Source organism: Salmo salar, chromosome 13 (assembly GCF_965601325.2).
Source record: "Salmo salar chromosome 13, fSalSal1, whole genome shotgun sequence".
Lineage (NCBI taxonomy): Eukaryota > Metazoa > Chordata > Actinopteri > Salmoniformes > Salmonidae > Salmo > Salmo salar.
The window spans coordinates 71675168-71697466 of NC_138303.1; the positions used below are offsets into that span (position 1 = coordinate 71675168).

At 40.0% G+C, this 22299-nt stretch overlaps 1 protein-coding gene across 3 annotated transcripts in view; it reads right to left on the reverse strand.

The window, feature by feature from the left end:
- LOC106567652 (roundabout homolog 3) overlaps positions 1–16118 on the reverse strand; it is a 306687-nt gene extending 290569 nt beyond the window's left edge. For all 3 annotated transcript variants that reach the window (XM_014137193.3, XM_014137191.3, XM_014137190.3), the window contains exon 1: positions 15512–16118. In XM_014137193.3, the coding sequence (XP_013992668.1) occupies positions 15512–15674 (163 nt within the window). In that variant the 5' untranslated portion in view covers positions 15675–16118. The remainder of the gene's footprint in view (positions 1–15511) is intronic.
- Between the last annotated feature and the right edge of the window lie 6181 nt (positions 16119–22299).

Below are 22299 nucleotides of genomic sequence, written 5' to 3' on the forward strand. Positions count from 1 at the left end.
ATTTTATCCACAATGTTCAAGTCATTAATTTGCCAACTTGGAAAAGTGGGAACAACCTCATAATATAACAAAGTGTTCTTAATAAGTCCAAGTAAAAAAAGTGAATTTGCTTTGCAAACCTTAATATGTTCTCTCTGAGATAGATATCATTTCAACTATTTAATCTCAAAAGTACCCACTAACAACTCAAAATCAATAGCCTGTAAACCTCTATGATCATAGTCTTTCAATAATTGAGATTTTCGAATATAATGAGATGTATTCCTCCAAATAAATCTAAATATAACAGAATTGACTTTGTTGATGTTATTAGAAGGAAATTCTAGAGAAACCATCAGTCTTGGTCAAAATAATATGACCCAAAATTGAGATATCACATTGCAGCCAATGAATTAAAGATACTCTTATGGAATTAATTATACTATCAATGTGTAAAAATTCTCTATCAGAATTTTTTTACATTTTAACAATTCCTAAATATTTAACTTCCTTTAAACAGGTATGGAGACCATGTTCACGAAGTAACAGCAATGAATTGGCATAAGATCACATTTGTTAAGGTTGAGAGTCAACCCAGAGGCCATAGAACATTTCTTGATACTGTCAATAGCCAAGGAAATAGCCAAACTATACTTTAGGAAATGGTCATTATCATCTGCAAATTGACTGATATTTATATCTTTACCAAAAGTATATATCCCTTTTATTTGTTAAGAAATAAGGCTAATAAATCTGTGATTAAAATAAATAAAAGAGGCGAGATTGAACAACCTTGTCTAATTCCTGTAGTAATAGAGAAACGAGGGGATGTTCCATTGCTCATAGCCACCATCATTATACAACATCCTTATCACTTTACATAAATTCTCCCTAAACCCAAAAGTAGAGATAGTTCTAATAAAATTGTTGTGCTCTAAGGTGTCAAATGCCTTAAAAAAAATCTAAAAACAATGTAAAGCCATTTTCTTCTAGGTAATCACTGTAATCTAGAATATCTAATACCAATTGTATATGGTTATGAATATTCCTTCCTTTAATGAAGACTGATTGCGTTTTATTGATATCATCAAGGCCTTTTTTTCAGCCTATTAGCATAGAAATGGGCTAATAACTTATAGTCAGTTGCCAACAATGTGATTGGTCTCCAATTGACCAAATAAAGATAGTCCTTCTTTGGTTTGGGTATAAGAACTATTAGTTCCTGTTTCAAAGAATGAGGTAAGATAGCGTTAGCAATACCCTCATTGTAGACCAAAAGCAATAATTCTCTAATATCAGGCCAAAAATGTTGATAGAACTCAAGAGTCAGGTCATCCGGTCAAGGAGATTTGTTTAATGGCTTGGTCCAACTCAGTAATATCTATATCAGAATCACAAAGTTTCTTAAACCTTTCTTCTATAGACTTAACAGAGCTACAAACTGAATCAAAAAAGTACTATAGGAAGAGCATATTTCCTTATTAATCACTTCAAGATCATCAGACATAGTATTATTAACATAAATTGATGAAATACTATTCCTAGTCTGCCTTCTTTTCTCCAAATTAAAGAAATAAGATGTATTTTTTTCACCTTTCTCAATCCATTTGGTCTTTGAGAGGATGAAGGCACCCTGTGCCTTATTGTTGTACATGTCGTCCAGTTCACATTGGCATTTTGCAAGATCAGCTTTTTCATCGTCATTTAAATCAAGTGTATTGCTCAGCCTGTTAAAATCAACAATAATATCCATCTGCTTGGAGAATATTTTTTGAGTTAGCATTTTACCAGTACTGATGGCAAGACAGCAAATTCTGAATATAATAATTTCCCATTTGCTAGTAGAAGAATGAGCAAATTCGAGACAGGTCTCTGATAAGATTTTTAAACTGTAAACAAAAACACAAATTTAAAAAAAGAAAAGAGTAACATTTCTAGTATGATTTTAAAAATATATTGTCGTTATCTAGACAAAAAGAAAGAAGGATGGAACAATGGTCTGTCAGACAAGATGAGAAAATACTACATTCACTGACACGATTCAGAAGATTGGAAGACACCAACCAATAATCAATTCTAGATTTTAATTGTCTGTCACTCGTTGTAGGTTTAAAACATGTTTTTAAGTTGGATTCTGAGAACGCCAGATATCAGAACGTTTAAAGTTAGAGCAGAAATTAAGAATTAAGTTATTAAAACAATGGCCTGAATGCCTGGTGGGATACCTATTGATCCAGTCACCAGGAGCAACATTATAATCACCTCCAACAATGTTATCTGTTGAATATTTGGTTTTAAACTCAGTTAAGACCTTGCTTATAGATGTTAGAAGAAGATTGTTTCTTGACTGTATGTTATTATGACCATAAATATTTCCCAATATGTAATGTGACTCTTTATACTCATAAACAACAGTTATCCAGTGACCCTCATCATCTTATTTGCTTTCTTAAACTGTACCTGAAAAACGTCTGAAAAGTTTTGCCACACCAGCAGAATGAGATGAGCCATGGCTAAAAAGTATCTTGTCACCCCATTGTGAAGTCCAAAATTGTAATTAAACATCTGAGGAATGTGTCTCTTGAAATAACAAAACAATTGGACTTTAATGAATCTTTACAAAAAATAAAAATAGCCTTGTGTTTTATATTGTTGCATAATGTCCTGGTGTTCAAGGATAAAAAGGAAAGCAACATTTTGAACGAGAAGAATATCAGAGAAAAAAATTGTTGTCTACAATAAACAAACGAATAGGTTGTGGAATAACAACACATCTTAAATTAATAGTTTACATATTAAATTGAACTCTAAATCTTCAAATAAATAAATACAGCTCTGAAGGCTTATCAAGTCATATGAAAAAAGACATGGAGATTTACTTACATAATATCGATCTTGAAACAAAATGAAATGAATAAAACCTGAATGATAGCAGGCCAACTCGTAGAAGAGCACCAATCAGTCAGTGACTTAGCACCACTCTGCGACCATCAATGACAGCAAGCCCCTCACGAAAGAAGGCTTTTATTTCCCTGCGTCTTGCCTCATCAATGGCCATAGCTTCGCATGGGCATCCCTGTCGTGCTTGCTCAAATCTTCTGCAAAGCAAATGCTTTTCTCCCTGCAGATCGGCGCTAGCTTCGCAGCTCTCCACACCTCATCTCTCACATTCCTCAACACAAACAGCATGATGACCTGTCTGTGTCTGTTCATCTCCTTTCTCTTGTCCCCAAGACAGTGTACAACATCTACTGTGATGTTCAGAGTGAGCAGGGGGATATGGAACAATCTTCCAAATAATGTCGATCACAATCCTTCTGATAATCTCACCATCAGTTTCAGGCAGCCCGTTCAGTCTCAGCCCCCGTCGGCACTCATTTTCTTTTGTCAGGGCATCAACTTTCTTTTTCAATAGTTTCACATCAGTGGTGATGCATTAAACTCTGTAGTTTTGGAAACGTTTGCAATCGAGAGGGTATTTTTATGAATCCTCTCATCAAAGCCATTCAGCCGAAAGGCTTGCTCTGCGAATTTCTTGTTTAAACCCTGGATTGCTGCAAAGATGGCGTCATTGGTGATAGGCTGGGGTGGTTGAGTCTGCCCGGCATCACTTTCTTGTTGTCTCTTCAGGTTGGGGGGTTTCAAAGGGGTTATTTGGACACCTGTACCGAAGAAGAATTCCTCCGACCTTGGTACCGTTTCTTCTGGGGGAGTGTCAAAATCCTCCATATAGTTGACAGTATTAACCTTGGTTACAATAGCTCCCTCTACATTTTTGCTATCTTCCATCTTAGCTAACGCTGATTTCTTGCTAGCTAGTCTTGGCTGAAATTGCTCCACAAAGTGGAAAAGTGATGTTCAATAAACCACTTAACTAATTGAATGAAAAATAAACACAGAGTTGAAATGTAACTTTAACTGTGTTTGTCGTCAAACTGAAATTAGGTCTTGAATTCAATTTAAAGCTTTCAGGAGCTCAGTTTAATGTGAACACTCACTCTGCCATGTTGCCGCCCCCCCCCCACCCCCCCCCCCCCCCGTGCACACACACACTCACATGGCAAAGCTCAAACTATCTCAAATACCTAATCCTACTTCCTGAAGGTCATGAGAACAACTTCAAAATAATAAATAATGTCCTTGAACAATAATAGAAAAAAGCAGTCAAAAGCCAAAGCCTAACAAACATAAATATTCATTGTGTGCCTCCTCAAACACAGCGATCTCTGCCCACAAAAGTCATTCCATGCCTCCAACTATGATTGTCCCAGCATCCATATAAGAACATCAGTCAACAATGCATAAACCCAACAAACCCAACAAAGCCATTGAATCGTGGGAGCAGTAGTCTATGTGCGATAAAGAGACTGGAACTACAAAGGCAGAGAGAGGGAAAATTGAGGAGAAAAATTGAAGGGTTAGACTATAGCGTATCCCCAGTGGTCCACTATAGACTGTGTTTGTGTGAATTCACCATTATTTCCCGGATTTGTTATTGAGCAGCATTGATTTTCTCCCCTACTGTCGATGAGGCTCCAGGGGTATCCTAGCAGCCTATCTGCTCTTTGCACCGCTATCGAGTTTCTCGCCTGGGCACCCTTAGCTTGACCACCCCCTAGTACTCCAGTCCTGGCTTGAATAACCAGTGGGAAGGAAAACCGAAAAAGAGATAGTGGGAGAGCAGGGCGTCTTAAAGAGGAAGACCCATGATAATTCCTTTCTTTACATTCCAAGGACGAAGCCCACTAGACCAGACAACAGTACTGCTGCTTAGGTCCATAAAGATCTAGATCAACTCCCCGAGCTAACAAGGTAAAAATCTGTCGTTCTGCCCCTGAACAAGGCAGTTAGCCCACTGTTCCTATGCTTTTATTGTAAATAGGGTTTTATTAACTGACTTACCTAGTAAACTGGTATATGACTAAAGAGTTAACAAAGGTTAAATATTTTGCATCACTTTCAATCCCCCATATATTTTTTGCTAATATATATATGTATATATTCACCACCGTTCAAAAGTTTGGGGTCACATAGAAATGTCCTTGTTTTTTAAAGAAAGCACATTTTTTGTCCATTAAAATAACATCAAATTGATCAGAAATACAGTGTAGACATTGTTAATGTTGTAAATGATTATTGTAGCTGGAAACGACTGATTTTGAATGGAATATCTGCTTAGGCGTACAGAGGCCCATTATCAGCAAACATCTCTCCTGTGTTCCAATGGCACGTTGTGTTAGCTAATCCAAGTTTATCATTTTAAAAGGCTAATTGATCATTAGAAAACAATTTTGCAATTATGTTAGCACAGCTGAAAACTGTTGTGCTGGCTAAAGAAGCAATAAAACTGGCCTTCTTTAGACTAGTTGAGTATCTGGAGCATCAGCATTTGTGGGTTCGATTACAGGCTCAAAATGGCCAGAAACAAAGCACTTTCTTTGGAAACTCGTCAGTCTATTCTTGTTCTGAGAAATGAAGGCGAGAAATCGCCAAGAAACTGAAGATCTCGTACAATGCTGTGCACTACTCCCTTCACAGATTAGAGCAAACTGGTTCTAACCAGAATAGAAAGAAGAGTGGGAGGCCCCGGTGCACAACTGAGCAAGAGGACAAGTACATTAGAGTGTCTAGTTCGAGAAACAGGCACCTCACAAGTCCTCAACTGGCAGCTTCATTAAATAGTACCTGCAAAACACCAGTCTCAACGTCAACAGTGAAGAGGCAACTCCGGGATGCTGCCCTCCTAGGCAGAGTTCCTCTGTCCAGTGTATGTGTTCTTTTAACTATTTTAATCTTTTATTTTTATTGGCCAGTCTGAGATATGGCTTTTTCTTTGCAACTCTGCCTAGAAGGCCAGCATCCCAGAGTCGCCTCTTCACTGTTGACGTTGAGACTGGTGTTTTGTGGGTACTATTTAATGAAGCTGCCAGTTGAGGCCTTGTAATGGCATTAGCCTACGTTAGCCCAATCGTCCTGCAGGGGACCCACTGATCCTGAAGAAGTTTTAACATAAATAAGTTTTATGGGCACAGTATGTTTTACATTAGTTATCTTGTTGTTGTTAGTCTCAACCTTCAGCTACATTCAACCCCTCCAATCACTTAACACCATCCATATTGGATTTCTATTGCCATATATTTTTCAACTGTGCTGTGATGTTTCACCAAAGTTCTGAACCTTTCTATAATCATTGTTTCTACAGATTGAAAATATTTTTTTCTAACGAAAGTATTATATTATTGATCAATTTACTATGAATTTTCAGATCACCCAGTAGTGCTATCTGCAGGGTTAGCTCCAGGTAAATATTGCAATTCTTCAGCCATTCCTGGACCTGTGACCAAAAACAAGCTACTGTACATATGGACAGTGCCAAAACAAATAATCTAATGATTCTGCCTCTTCGCAGAACAATCTGCAGAGCTGGGAAGGTTGCATCCCCAGTATAAATAACATTCTATTAGTTGCAAGAATTTGGTTTAATAATTTCATGGAAAAATTCTGAATTTTGAATCCGGTGTCATTTTGCGTATCAGTTCATAAACCATGTGCCATGGAATCGGTACGTCCAAAATTACTTCCCAACTATTTTGCAATCTATATGACTCGGCTGTCAATTTGTTGGTCTGTAAATAAAACTGGCATACTTTTTTATTTATCACAATTATCTTTAAGCAATTATGGCCTTTAATGCAGGGCGACAGACAAATTCCTTACTTTTTTCCCCTTCCATCTTCGTCTCCCAATTTTGCCGTAATGCTGCAATTAGTTGGTTGTAATTTTGGGAGGAGCAGACATTTTCTTCGGTTTTTATTAGCTGCATGTATGACATAACTCCACCAGTCGTATTTATGATATCATTTATAAAGATTATACCTTTTTTTAAACAATGTTTTTTAATCAATTAGTATATTTGAATTTAACCACAATATTATTTCTGTCCTTTCTGGTGGATTAAATTGACATTGCAACCAACTTTCTATGGCTTGTTTGAAAATTTCAAATAACTAAAAGTGAGAGGTTGTAATCTGAATAAAGGGAAAAATGCATTAATTGAAAATAGGGTGGGACGTTCTTTTTAATTTGCTAGAAAACCAGTTTAGATTTAAGTATACATTTGGTATGACTGAAGCCTTTAGTGAGAGGTCTTATGCATTAATATGTAATAATTTCTACCCTCCGAATTCATATTCATTATATAAATAGGCCCGTTTAATTTTGTCTGGCTTGCAGTTCCAAATAAAACATTTTCTCAAATAATTAAAAAAACTGTTCACTAGGTGTAGGCAAGTCCTTATGTAAATAGGTAAACTGGGATATGACTAAAGATTTAATCAAGATACATTTTCCACAAATAGAAAGGTATTTACCTTTTCATGGTAGCAAGATCTTATCTATTTTTGCTAACTTTCTATTAAAATTTATTGGAGTGAGGATATGTATACCGAGTATGTCCACATCCCTGTCAGACCATTTTATTGGTAAACTACACTGTAATGTAAAAGTTCTCCAAAATTGAAATATTCCAGGCATTTATATATAAACTCGTCGTACTTTATCAAAAGCCTTTTCAAAGTCAGCTATGGCCTGGTTTCCCAATACTTTCCTTATATAATCACCAATGTATCGTCCATGTAAAAAACCTGTCTGATTAGAATGAATATTCCCGACAGTACCTTATTAATTCTATGCGCTATACATTTTCCAAGAATTTTTGCATCACAACCCTGAAGTGTATTTAATTTTAATGGACTGGATCTTTGTATTTCCCACTTGTATCCTGTTTCAGTAATAATGAAATCAGACCTTCTTGTTGAGTGTCTGATAAACTACCATTTACATAGGTGTGGTTAAAACATGCTAATAATGGCCTTCGGAGTATATAAAAAAAGTTTTGATATACCTCAACAGGTATTCCATCCCTGGACTTTTCCCGAACTTTAATTGCAACAAGAAGTTCCTCCTCTGTAATTTCACCTTCACATGAGTCTTTCTGTATGGCTGTTAATTGTACAATATTAACAGAAGAAAATCTATACAATTAGCTTTGGTTAGAGGAGATGGATGACACTAAAACTAAAACACATGCTTAAAGTACTTTGCTCTTTCAAAATAGAATTTGGTGAATCGTAGGTCATTTGAAACAAGTTTCAGTAACTTATTTTTGGTAGCATTTCTATGTTGAAGATTAAAAAAGAATTTGGTGCATTTTTCCCCATATTCCATACAGTTTGCTTCATTAGTATTTTTGTTTTTCCTCTAACTTATTGTGAGCCTCTATGGTACAGTTTTTATTGCTACCTACAGTTAAAGTCGGAAGTTTACATACACTTAGGTTGGAGTCATTAAAACTCGTTTTTCAACCACTCCACTAATTTCTTGTTGTCACAACTGTCGTCATGGAGAGAAGAAGTGGACCAAAATGCAGCAGAGTTAGTGTTCAGCATCATTTAATTCAAAAAAAGATGACTGGAACACTACAAAACAAGAAAATACTGACAGCTCAACAGTACTGCCAGCATAACACACTGAACAGAAACAATTACCCACAACCCCAAAGAAAAACACACACTCCTATATAGGACTCCCAATCAAAGGCAACTCAACACACCTGCCTTCAATTGGGAGTCCTAATCACCAACACAACCATTCACACACACAAAAACCCTGCCACATCCTGACCAAAACTAATCCAATTGCTCCCTCTGCTGGTCAGGATGTGACACTTGTTAACAAACTATAGTTTTGGCAAGTTGGTTAGGACATCTACTTTGTGCATGACAAGTAATTTTCCCAACAATTGTTTACAGACAGATTATTTCACTTATAATTCACTATATCACAATTCCAGTGGGTCAGAAGTTTACATACACTAAGTTGACTGTGCCTTTAAACAGCTTGGAAAATTCCAGAAAATGATGTCATGCTTTAGAAGCTTCTGTTAGGCTAATTGACATAATTTGAGTGAATTGGAGGTGTACCTGTGGATGTATTTCAAGGCCTACCTTCAAACTCAGTGCGTCTTTGCTTGACATCATGGGAAAATCAAAAGAAGTCTGGTTCATCCTTTGGAGCAATTTCCAAACGCCTGAAGGTACCACGTTCATCTGTACAAACAATAGTATGCAAGTATAAACACCATGGGACCACGCAGCCGTCACTCCTCTCAGGAAGGAGACGTGTTCTGTCTCCTAGAGATGAACGTACTTTGGTGAGAAAAGTGTAAATCAATCCCAGAACAACAGCAAAGGACCTTGTGAAGATAATGGAGGAAACAGGTACAAAAGTATCTATATCCACAGTTAAACGAGCCCTATATCGACATAACCTGAAAGGCCGCTCAGTAAGGAAGAAGCCACTGCTCCAAAACCGCCATTAAAAAGCCAGACTATGGTTTGCAACTGCACATGGGGACAAAGATCATACTTTTTGGAGAAATGTCCTCTGGTCTGATGAAACAAAAATATAGCTGTTTGGCTGTAATGACCATCGTTATGTTTGGAGGAAAAAGGGGGAGGCTTGCAAGCCAAAAAACACCATCCCAACCGTGTAGCACGGGGGTGGCAGCATCATGTTGTGGGGGTGCTTTGCTGCAGGAGGGACTGGTGCACTTTATAAAATTGATGGCATCATGAGGGAGGAAAATGATGTGGATATATTGAAGCAACATATCAAGACATCAGTCAGGAAGTTAAAGCTTGGTCGCAAATGGGTCTTCCAAATGGACAATGACCCCAAGCATACTTCTAAAGTTGTGGCAAAATGTCTTAAGGACAACAAAGTCAGGGTATTGGAGTGGCCATCACAAAGCCCTGACCTCAATCCCATAGAAAATTTGTGGCCGGAACTGAAAAAGCATGTGCGAGCAAGGAGGCCTACAAACCTGACTCAGTTACACCAGCTTTGTCAGGAGGATTGGGCCAAAATTCACCCAAATTATTGTGGGAAGCTTGTGGAAGGCTACCTGAAATGTTTGATCCAAGTTAAACAATTTAAAGGCAACGCTACCAAATACTAATTGAGTGTATATGAACTTCTGACCCACTGGGAATGTGATGAAGGAAATAAAAGCTCTCCACTATTATTCTGACATTTCACGTTCTTAAAGTAAAGTGGTGATCCTAACTGACCTAAGACAGGAATTTCTTTTACTAGGATTGAATGTCAGGAATTGTGAAAAACTGAGATGAAATGTATTTGGCTAAGGTGTATGTAAACTTCCGACTTCAACTGTACCTGTTCTGTTAGACCTTCTATTTCCTTTGTTGGTATGGACTCCTTTGACGTAAATTGCTTATGTTTTAGAGATGAGTACTGAATTGCATGGCCTCTAAAGGCACATTTAAAAGTATCCCTTACAATAAGCAGATTTGCTGTACCAACAGTGTCTTGCAAAAGTATTCATCCCCCTTGGCGTTTTTCCTATTTTGTTGCATTACAACCTGTAATTTAAATTGATTTTTATTTGGATTTCATGTAATGGACATACACAAAATCGTCCAAATTGGTGAAGTGAAATGAAAAAAATTACTTCTTTCCAAAATTAAAAATAAAATAAAAATGTAAAGTATAGGTTCGTGCATATGTATTCACCCCTTTTGCTATGAAGCCCCTAAATAAGATCTGGCGCAACCAATTACCTTCAGAAGTTACATAATTAGTTAAAGAAAGTCCACCTGTGAGCATTCTAAGTGTCACATGATCTGTCACATGATATCAGTATATATACACCTGTTCTGAAAGGCCCCAGAGTCTGCAACACCACTAAGCAAGGGGCACCACCAAGTAAGCGGCACCATAAAGACCAAGGAGCTCTCCAAACAGGTCAGGGAAAAGTTGTGGAGAAGTACAGATCAGGGTTTGGTTACAAAAAAAATTACGAAACTTTGAACATCCCACGGAGCACCATTAAATACATTATTCAAAAATGGAAAGAATATGGTACCACAACAAACCTGCCAAGAGAGGGCTTCCCACCAAAACCCACAGACCAGGCAAGGAGGGCATTAATCAGAGAGGCAACAAAGAGACCAAAGATAACCCTGAAGGAGCTGCAAAGCTCCACAGTGGAGATTGGAGTATCTGTCCATAGGACCACTTTAAGCTGTACACTCCACAGAGCTGGGCTTTACAGAAGAGTAGCCAGAAAAAAAGCCATTGCTTAAAGAAAAGAATAAGCAAACACGTTTGGTGTTCACCAAAAGGCATGTGGAAGAAGGTACTCTGGTCAGATGAAACTAAAATTGAGCTTTTTGGCCATCAAGGAAAAGCTATGTCTGGCACAGACTCAACACCTCTCATCACCCCGAGAGTACCATCCCCACAGTGAAGCATGGTGGTGGCAGCATCATGCTGTGGGGATTAGTTTCCTCCACAGGGACTGGGAAACTGGTCAGAATTGAAGGAATGATGGATGGTGCAAAATACAGGGAAATTCTTGAGGGAAACCTGTTTCAGTCTTCCAGAGATTTGAGACTGGGACGGAGGTTCACCTTTCAGCAGGACAATGACCCTAAGCATACTGCTAAAGCAACATTCAGGTGGTTTAAGGGGAAACATTTAAATGTCTTGGAATGGTCTAGTCAAAGCCCAGATCTCAATCCAATTGAGAATCTGTGGTATGACTTAAACATTGCTCTACACCAGCGGAACCCATCCAACTTGAAGGAGCTGGAGCAGTTTTGCCTTGAAGAATGGGCAAAACTCCCAGTCGCTAGATGTGTCAACCTTATAGAGACATACCCCAAGAGACGTGCAGCTGTAATTGCTGCAAAAGGTGTCTCTACAAAGTATTGACTTTGGGGGGGGTGAAAAGTTATGCACACTCAAGTTTTCATTTTTTTTGTCTTATTTCTTGTTTGTTTCACAATAAAAAGTATTTTGCATCTTCAAAGTGGTAGGCATGTTGTGTAAATCAAATGATACAAGCCGCCCCCCCCAAATCTATTTTAATTCCAGGTTGTAAGGCAACAAAATAGGAAAAATGCCAAGGGGGGTGAATAATTTCGCACGCCACTGTATGTTATGTCGGAAAAATTATATTATAAATTGCTCTGTTCTAGTAAACAACAAGTTATCATCCAGTAGACTTTGATTCAATTTCTAATATCCTCTCCCACGTGGAAATTCAGTAAGAGTAATGTATATGCCAATTATCTGATGGTCCGACCGCATTCTATCCCCTATCAACACTTTTATAACCTTAACTTCCTCGCTTTGTCTTTCACTGGCTCTATTACTCTCTAACTTGTCTAGCTTCCATTGTCTTACACTTTAATCATTTAGCAGACGCTCTTATCCTGACATACATGAGCAATTGGAGTCAAGTGCCATGCTCAAGGGCACATCGACAGATTCTTCAGCTAGTCGGCTCGGGAATTCAATCCAGCGACCTTTCAAATATTGACCCAACGCTTTTAATCGCTAGGCTACCTGCTGCTCAGGTCTTGGCAAGTTTAGTAGCGCAAGGACTATACCATTGTTACTCTGTGATGCATCTCTCAGTTATGTAGGCACACGTGGCAATATTGGCCATTGATCTGTAAAGCTATAGTTTTCTTAGAGACAATCTCGGTCATTTACACTCTTAACATATAAATGCAGCCTGTCGAATGATTGCTAGAACCCGATTGGCTTTCAGCTCTCATACTGAAGCTCAAACGAATCTCCACATTGAATATGAGCGCATTTGAACAAGAGACACATCTAATAAAGTCTTCAGATAGCATCTGCAACGCTGACATCAGTCAATCCCTCTGCAATAGATTATTTTGCCTCTGCGGTCAGCACAATACTCCCTCATTGTGCTGCTATAGATCTGAGGAGTGGACTGTCTCTCCATCTCTACCTGTACTCCATTAGGGTTTTGTGATGAGACCAATGGACAGAGGGAAGAAAGAAAGGGGAGAGAGAGAAAGAAAGGGAAAGAGAGAGGATATAGACTCAGCTTTATCAATACACGCCCACCGCTGAGATAAACAGATTATTGGGAGGCTGTATTTCAAAAGCAAATTTACATCCTACACATTTGCCTCTGAACCCCCCCCCCCCCACCCCCCCCACCCCCACCCACTCAAAACAATACACACACGCGCACACACGCACATACACACACACACACACACACACACACACACACACACACACACACCCTAACCCTCCCCACACCACTCTCTGACTCATAACCATCAAGCTGCAGTGACAAGCTGGGAAGCAGCTGGATATTTCACAAACTGACCAGGAATTCAAAAATAATATTAGTCAAGCTGTCAGAAGTGTTCAGAGAAGGGGGAAAGAATGGATAAAAAAGATTGTGTAACAAAAAAATGTATTTAAAAAAGGATGCAAAAAAAATGAAAAAGCAAGCAAGAACGAAAGTCATATTGATCATTACATTAACTGCAATGAAAAAACTGCTTCAGTCAACATCGGTCAACAGCAATTTCTCAACTCCCCTGTGTAGTACTCAGAATACAGGAGTCTGCAACTCAAACCAACCATAACATATAGCCTATACTGTATACCTGACCATGGGAAGCCCATAACCTTGAGTGCCAAGGCATGAGTGGAAGTGTGTGTTTGTATGTGTTGGCCAGTATTACAGTATTGATTGGCACGCTGCAACATGCGGCCAGAGCAGGGGAGCTCATTAGAGAAGTAGCAAGGTAAACACACCCCTCCCTCCACTTAACTCCTCCCCAACTCCCCCTGCCTGTTCCTCCCCATCGCCTATCTATACCGTGTCATTACAGGAGCCAGAGGAGCAGGGCACAGCAAGAGCTTCCCATTACACCTTCTTCCTAGCTGCCTGCTGCACACACACACACACACACACACACACACACACACACACACACACACACACACACACACACACACACACACACACACACACACACACACACACACACACACACACACACACACACACACACAAACAAACACTCATACAGACACACACACATATATACCACCAGCATATACAAGCACAAACACACCAGCACTGTAGATATAAACACACAGACAAGATCTCATCCTATTTAACAGATATGCAGAGACTTATTAGACTTTCTCAAATACAGACACACTCTTCTATTCTTACACTGACATATTTGTATACCTTCTTTAATCCAGAATCCTTTTCAGATACTTACATTCACACACGTATCCAGACCAATACACAAACTCTCAGACACAAGCAGATATGCACATGCGAACAGTAAAACTGGTTTAGACAAACACACTGAATGTCAACAGTGAAAGTCACCAGAGAAACATTTGATCTAGAGAACAATGCTCAAAGGAATGGGTTGCTCATAAAAGCAGACATTAAAAGCTTGAGACGCTTTCACAGCAGACACCAGACAACGGATTTTACTGGAGAGACTAAAAGTTTTCTGGAGCTAAATGTGTTCCCTTAAAAAAAAACAGATGTCATTGTAATTGTCACCAAAACTGTTCCCTCGCAGCACCTCAACAAAAGCATTTTGACATCCTCCTTATAAACATCCATTGCACATGTATGCACTTCATATACCAAACTGTTCAGTTCATCAAAAATGACTTGTCAGCTCTCCTCACTAAGTCCCATCATGGCAGATTTCAGAAAATATGCCCTCAAAAGATGTTTATGAAAATATAGGAATAGGAATATAGGAATATCACAGTGCAACTGATGTTGAATTGTGAATAAGTCTACTAAAGACAATGCATCCTCTTTCTTTGCTGTAGGCAGGGAACCTCTCTCATTTGAACTTGTCTCACTGCACTTCAAATCATTTACAAGTCAACCTATTCATCATGACTAACAAAATAACAGCTAAGTTCACATGAAACCGCAAAATGAAATATCATTTCATTTTCAAATATCAAATACATTTTCAAATTCCCATGCATCAGTCAGCAGACCTACGGATGTTCTCTCATGCCAACTCTTCTTAATTCCTTCTCCTTTCAGCTCCCTCTCTACACTCAAATGAACACTGAAGAGAGCCATACCAATAGAGGTTAGTCAATGAGTCAGCCGGTCAGGAGAGTCAGAGAGTCATTCTTTTAAATAAATTAACTTCAAGTGTCATTTTCTAGCTTTACACGTGCTTTCATGAGAACTATTCTTACTTCACCCTTCTACTCCTCTTTCTACACTATACTATTATTACATTACAAAGCCCCACTTGCATACAATGATCAGCCGTTATGACAGTCAGTCAGTCATTCTTAGCAATTAGACAACAGAGGTCCACTTATTACTTGTTTTTTTACACTCAAAAAAGCCCCACACATACAGCACCTTATACAATCATAAAACTTAGAACATCCAATCATTGAAATAAGCAGAGAGAAGCACCGTTGAGAAGCGTCAGACAGTGGTCCACTCACCATTGAAGCTGGCTTTACATATGTTTTTACGATAGCACCTATAACTTCTTCTTACTACCACTCAACAAAGCACCACACATGTAGCACCATACATACAATGTAAGACAGCAGAGAGAAGTACAATTGAGAAGTGTCAATGCAGTGGTCCACTCACCATTGAAGCTGGAGGTGAAGTTTCCCCAGTCCAGCTGCAGGGTGGTGTTGAATGAGGGGATGGAGGAAAGATTGAAGAACAGCTCGCTGCTGTTGGACGGGTCTCTCAGGGTGTCTGTGAATAGGTTCATCTGGAGCAGGGTCTTGATCAGGTAGCGCAGCATCTTGCCGCTATAGCTGTCAAAGGGGGGGACCTCTTCTATCTGTCCGTTTAGCTCTATGAAAGACTCTATAAGCAACACTCTGGCTCCCACTCTCTCATTGAAAGAAGTGTTAAATGAGGGTCCTAAATGTATTATGAATGTCAACTTATTCCCAACGCTGGATTCAATGGTAATTCAGCAAAGTCTTCCACTTTTGAAAAACAGTCATTTATAGGTAAAGTCTAGGAGTTGGAAGGCAGAAAGCAGATTAAAAGGGCAAAAATGAAATCTCATTAACTGTCAGGCTCCGAGGGTTGTCACGTTGTGGGGTACCACTCTATTCTTCCCTTTCTTTTCTTCTCCTCCTCCGAGCACATCGGATTGTTTCCTCCTGCTCTCCTTTTGTTCTGGAATCACATAACTTCACACGGTGTCTGCCACCACACAAAATACACCGCGCCTGTGTGAAAGAATCTAGCTTCTATCTGATGACCCGTCGGATTCGCTGCTCTTTTTTTCACCCCTCCCTCTTTTGCAGCCTGTGTCCCTCCTTCCCTCTCTCTCTCTAGCCCTCCCTCCCTCCCTCTCCCTCCCCCTCTCTCTCTCTTCCTATCCCCAAGCTTCTTGGAATGGTGTGATGGGGTCCCGGGGGTTCCGGGGGAGAAAAAGAAAGCAGGTGCCGTCGGCAATAAATGTTTAATTATTGGATTAATAATCATCCCTGGAGCAAGGAGGGGAGAGGGAGAATACACTGTCACTGTCTTTACACAGCACGGGACATGCACTCACAGACACACATACACACACACACACCGGGCACAGATACACACACACAGGCACATATGGTCACTCATAGATGAACACACATCGACATGCATTAAAAGAAACAAACATGAACCGACACTAACGTATGCTGTCCGCTACTGTTTATAATGTCGACCTTTCAATGACTGTATCAGTTTACAATGAGCTGGAACCCACCCACTACTCCTATCTGTGACTATTAATTAGTATTTGTATATATTATATTCCAAACAACGTGTTCAAAACATGATTTCCTTAAGAGTGAGAGCAGTTGCAGGTCAGACTAAATCACAGCTAGTTCAATTGATACATGTATAATTTATGACTATGCTGCGCTGCGTCTATGAAATATGAGAAATCATTGTCAAACACAATTTCATTAATCCAGAACTGATTTGTATCTCTTCATTGGGCATCCGGTGAGGTTATTGCTATGGTGCTACAAATCTAATTTCATAAGTGTACCATTTCTATACAGTATTCAGCATTTTTTCAGATAAAATCATGTTTCATGATACTTTTGTCATTATGTCATCACTTTTTGTGCGATTAAAACGTCTAGGGAAGGTACACAAAAGGTGGACACATGCTGGTGGTTGGTCAACAACACAAGAGGGTGTGGCATCAACTGTCATTTCATCTCGCTATGTAAGACAAGAGCAGATGTCTTCTCATATAGTAAAACTAAACTTCAAATAAGAGAGTGTGATTGATATAGCCGTCTCATCTTTGATGCAAACCTGAGCTGCGACAGAACAAATCACTGTCAATCTGTTTTATAAGACAGAAAGATATGATTTAATATGCCATTACAGATCAGCTAAAATTGTCTAAGACTGCTGGTAAAAAGGAACGGGTTTGTTTCTGAAGAAATATAGGACTCCTATTTAGAACTGTAGGTAAAATAGTGTCTAAGATTACTAGTGAAATCGTAGACACGACGGAGGATCTCAGAGTATACAGTCTATCGTAAGCATTACATGCATCATGGACCTGCATGCATGAATGTGGGCTTGTGGATATATGAATGTGGATATCTACACATGCATGCTGTGTGTGTCTGAGTATTTGGATGCCTGTAAGAGATACTGAATATATACGTGCGTGGACCAAAACGTTTGTGATGTACTGTATCTGTCTAAATGTGTGCATGTGTGTAATAGTGAATTTTATGTCCTTACATTAGTGTGTGCATGTTTCTTAATACGTGTATCTATGTATTTACGATACGATATACTTTATTGTATATTTACATGGAAATTCATTTTGTGAAGTCAGCATACAAAAGTTACACATGCACAACCCACTATAATACATGCAGTACATAAAACTGAAAAGTTAGTGCACAAGTCAAACATATTCAAAATGTGCGTGTGGGTAGTGTGGATATAACAATTTGTTTCACGTGTATGGACAGTGTATGTGCATGTGTGCTGGGTGGTCATGGGTGGTGCAGCCCCCCCACCCCCCTACTGACAGTCTCAGTGTGACTCCTATTAGCAGAGCCTGTCTCCCATCGGGCCCCTGTCCTCCCGCTCTGTCTTGGGGACAATGGGACCCATCCCCGCTACAAAGTTGGCGTGACGACCCCCATCCTGCACCCTTTCCCGCGGAACTTTCCGGAACCCTCATTTTAAGGGGTCTTCCAATCATGGGGCAGCTGTGGCAGAGGATTCCAAATAGGGTTCTAATCAGCGTACAATATGGGGATGGTATGGACCCCACACGGTCAATCGATAGCCTCTTAGGCTATGTGAGTATGGGCGTTGCGTCATCTCCCCTCTCAACCCCTCTCAGCCCTCACACAAATTGGCCAGTGTAGGCATTGGAGTGCCTCATAGTGAAGGTTCACTGCTTCCCCAATCAAAGCCCTGGATTAACACTGAGGTAACGCACTAAGATAAAAGGACAGAGATACCGCATACAGGGCTATTGCAGCCAACCCCGAGGCTACGGCTGAGGACATGAATGCATGCAAGAAGTCCCACTACGACCTCGGCAAAGTCATCAAAAAGGCAAAATGACAATATAGGAACAAGGTGGAATCCTTTAACACCGGCTCCAAGACTCAACGCATGTGTCAGGGGCTGCAGTCCGTTACGGATTACAAAGGTAGACCTAGCCATGAGTTTTCCAATGATGCCTCTCTACCAGTCGAACATATTGTATTTTATGCACGCTTCGACAAAAATAACACAGAGGAGTACACGAGGGCGCCGCCGTCCCGGAGGACTGGGTGATCTCGCTCTCCGAGGCTGACGTGAATAAGGTTTTTAATCTGGTCAACACTCGCAAGGCCACAGGGCCAGACAGTATTCCAGGGCGCGTTCTCAGAGCATGCGCAGACCAGCTGGCAGGCATCTTCACGGTCATTTTAAACCTCTGCTTGTCCCAGTCTGTAATCCCCACATATCTCATTCCTGTACCCCAGAGAACTCTAAGGCTGCCTGCCACATTGAGTACCACCCTGTAGCACTAACATCTGTAATTATGAAGGGCTTTGAAAGGCTGCTCATGGCACACATCACTTCCAGCATCCCAGACACCCTAGACCCACTCCAATTTGCATAACGCCCCAACAGATCTACAGACGATGCAACCTCATTTGCACTCCACACTGCGCTCTCCCACCTGGACAAGAGGAATACCTATTTGAGAATGCTGTTCATCGACAACAGCTCAGTGTTCAACACCATAGTGCCCTCCAAGCTTGTCACCAAGCTTGGGACCCTAGAACTGAACACCCCGCTCTGCAACTGGATCCTGGACTTCCTGACGGGCCGACCCCAGGTGGTGAGAGAAGGCAACAACACCCCAGCCACGCAGACCCTCCTGTACTCCCTATTTACCCACGACGGTATGGCCACGCACGACTCCAACTCCATCAAATTTGCTGACGACGCGATTGTGGTAGGCCTGATCACCAACGGCTATGAGACAGCCTACAGAGAGGAGGTCAGAGAACTGGCAGTGTGGTGCCAGAACATCAACCTCTCCCTCAACGTCAGCAAGACCAAGGGGGGTACACAAGCCCATTCACATCGACGGGAGAGGGTCAAGAGCTTCAAGTTCCTTGATGTCCACATCAATGACAACTTAACATGGTCCTCTCACACCAGAACAGTTGTGAAGAAGGTACAGCAACTCCTCTTTTCCCTCAGGAGGCTGAAACGATTCTCCATGCTCCCATCCGGAAGGCAGTACCTGTTACGCTCGTCGTAAAGATTGGACCAAGGTGCAGCGTGGTAGGCGAACATTTTACTTTTATTTAAAATGAACACCGACAAAACAACCAAAATACAAAACGAACGTAAAGTTCTGCAGGCTACACAGCAACTATACAAAAACAAGATCCCACAAACTAAAGGTGGAAAAAAGGCTGCCTAAGTATGATCCCCAATCAGAGACAACAATAGACAGCTGCCTCTGATTGGGAACCATACTCGGCCAACAAAGAAATAGAGAAACTAGAATGCCCACCCAAATCACACCCTGACCTAACCAAATAGAGAAATAAAAAGGCTCTCTAAGGTCAGGGTGTGACAGTACCATTGCATCAAGGCTCAGACAGACTCCTAAACAGCTTCTATCCCCTGACCATAAGAATGTTAAAAGGCTAACAACTACCCCCCTCTCCCAGAGACTATCCACACTGATTTTTTTGGCCATCCACAGGTCTCTACCCACTGAGAAGCAACCTATGCTGCTGCGAAAATGATTATTGATTAGATGTATTACTCCATTACACTGCTGTCCATTGATTATTGATTGTCATTACCATTAGTATTTATCTATTTATACTGCTACTGGTCATGTATATATTACCATTACCATGAGTATTTATATATTCCTGCTACCACTTTTCAGCCCTGTTTACATATTTATCCTACTACAGGTCACTTTTTATGTATAAACCCACCTCAACCACTCCAGTATCCCTGCACATTGAATAAGGTACTGGCACTGACCTGTATGCATTCTTATGCTCTATTAACTCTCATTGTAGTTTATGTGTGGTTTTTATTCTTACTTTAATTTTATTTTCTAATCATTTTCTATATTATTATTATCACTGCATTGTTGGGAAAGAGCTCTCAAGGTAAGAATTTCACTGTACTGTTTTACACCTGTTGTATTCTATGCACGTGTCGAATAAACTTTTAAGCTTGAAACTAGTGGCTGGTGAGGTGAAAGCAATGCAAAGATTATCTCTATAGGTGATAGGCTAAATGGCAGTGTCAACATGAGGATGCGGCCTACGAGTAAAGACATGTAAAAGCAGTGCAAAGTTAGAATGAGTTTCTTCGGTGTACGCTCACGATCTCTCTCTCACATGGAAATACCACACCAGAAAAATGAACATAGTGAAACATTAAAAAAGTTATCCTTTTTATATAAAACAATACTAAATATATTAACATGTCACCAAATAATTTATTAAAACATTGTTTTGCAATGAAGGTCTACAGTAGAATTTCATTTTTTTAAATTGTGAAACATTTAAAAAGTAATCCTTTTTAGATAAAACTATAATAAATATATTCACTTCTCCAAATAATTCATTAAAACACTGTTTTGCAATGAAGGTCGAAAAGTAGCCTCAACAGCACTCTCTGGGGGTAGTACCATGGTGTAGCAGGAGCTAGCTTCCATCCTCTGGGTACAAAACCTAGGAGGCTCATGGTTCTTACCCCCTTCCATAGACTTACACAGCAATTATAACAACTCCCGGAGAACGTCCTCCAACCTATCAGAGCTGGCTTTATTTTGTTGTATTTTATTCACTTTAGACTACTCAAACAGAGAGGGGTGTTATGTTGCAAGCTAGCTATGGCTATGGCTATGGGTATTCAACACTGGAACTCTTCCAAATCAAGGTAAGCTTTTGGTTGCATTAATTTATTGCTGTACTCTGTACTGCATGACTGTAGCGGGTTTACTAGCATGTTAGTTCAAGTAACTGTGTTGACTATGACAACCATATTAGACTGTGTGTAGCGGTTAGCTGTTATTGTATGAAGGTTTGGCTTGGAAAGTTTTTTCACCTGGTCACAGTCATAGACAGCTGTTGTGTTGTGCAATGAAGATGAGAGGAGGAGCGCGAGTAGATGCGAAAAGGAATAATACAACAAGCAAAGTGATCATGCTGCTAGGGGGCTCCCGAGTGGTGCAGTGATCTAAAGCACTGCATCTCAGTGCTTGAGGTGTCACTACAGACACCCTGGCTCAAATCCAGGCTGTATCACAACCAGCTGTGATTGGGAGTCCCATGGGGTGGCGCACAATTGGCCCAGCATTGTCAAGGTTTGTCGGGGTAGGCCATCATTGTAAATAAGAATTCGTTCTAAAATGACTTGCCTAGTTAAATAAAGGTTGCATTTAAAAATTAAAAATAAATTGTATATGGCTGCTATGAAAGTGAACTGTGTTTGAGGGGGATCAGGGGTGTATTCATTCCACCGATGCTGTTGAAAAATGTTTTTTAATCGGAACAAACGGGGATAAACATACCTGAATTTGTCCAATAAAAACTATTGTTTGCAACTGCTGGACTAATGGTTAAACCCTAGATCAGCTATATGCAGGCAAAAGTGTGGAATGTTCTCTTGACCTGTGCACCTATGTTGTAAACTTTAATTCGTAGGCTAGGTTGTAGCAACCTCATGATGGATATAGGGAACATTTTAGTATCATGTATTAGCCTAAACTTAGCGATGTTACATTGAGCTGGGTGAATGGAAAATGAATGACAGTCATCCAATATGCTGTAATAGAAATAAGACCATGCCCATAACAAATAAACAATTCTCCCTCATCTTAAATGGCACCGACCATCATTGAC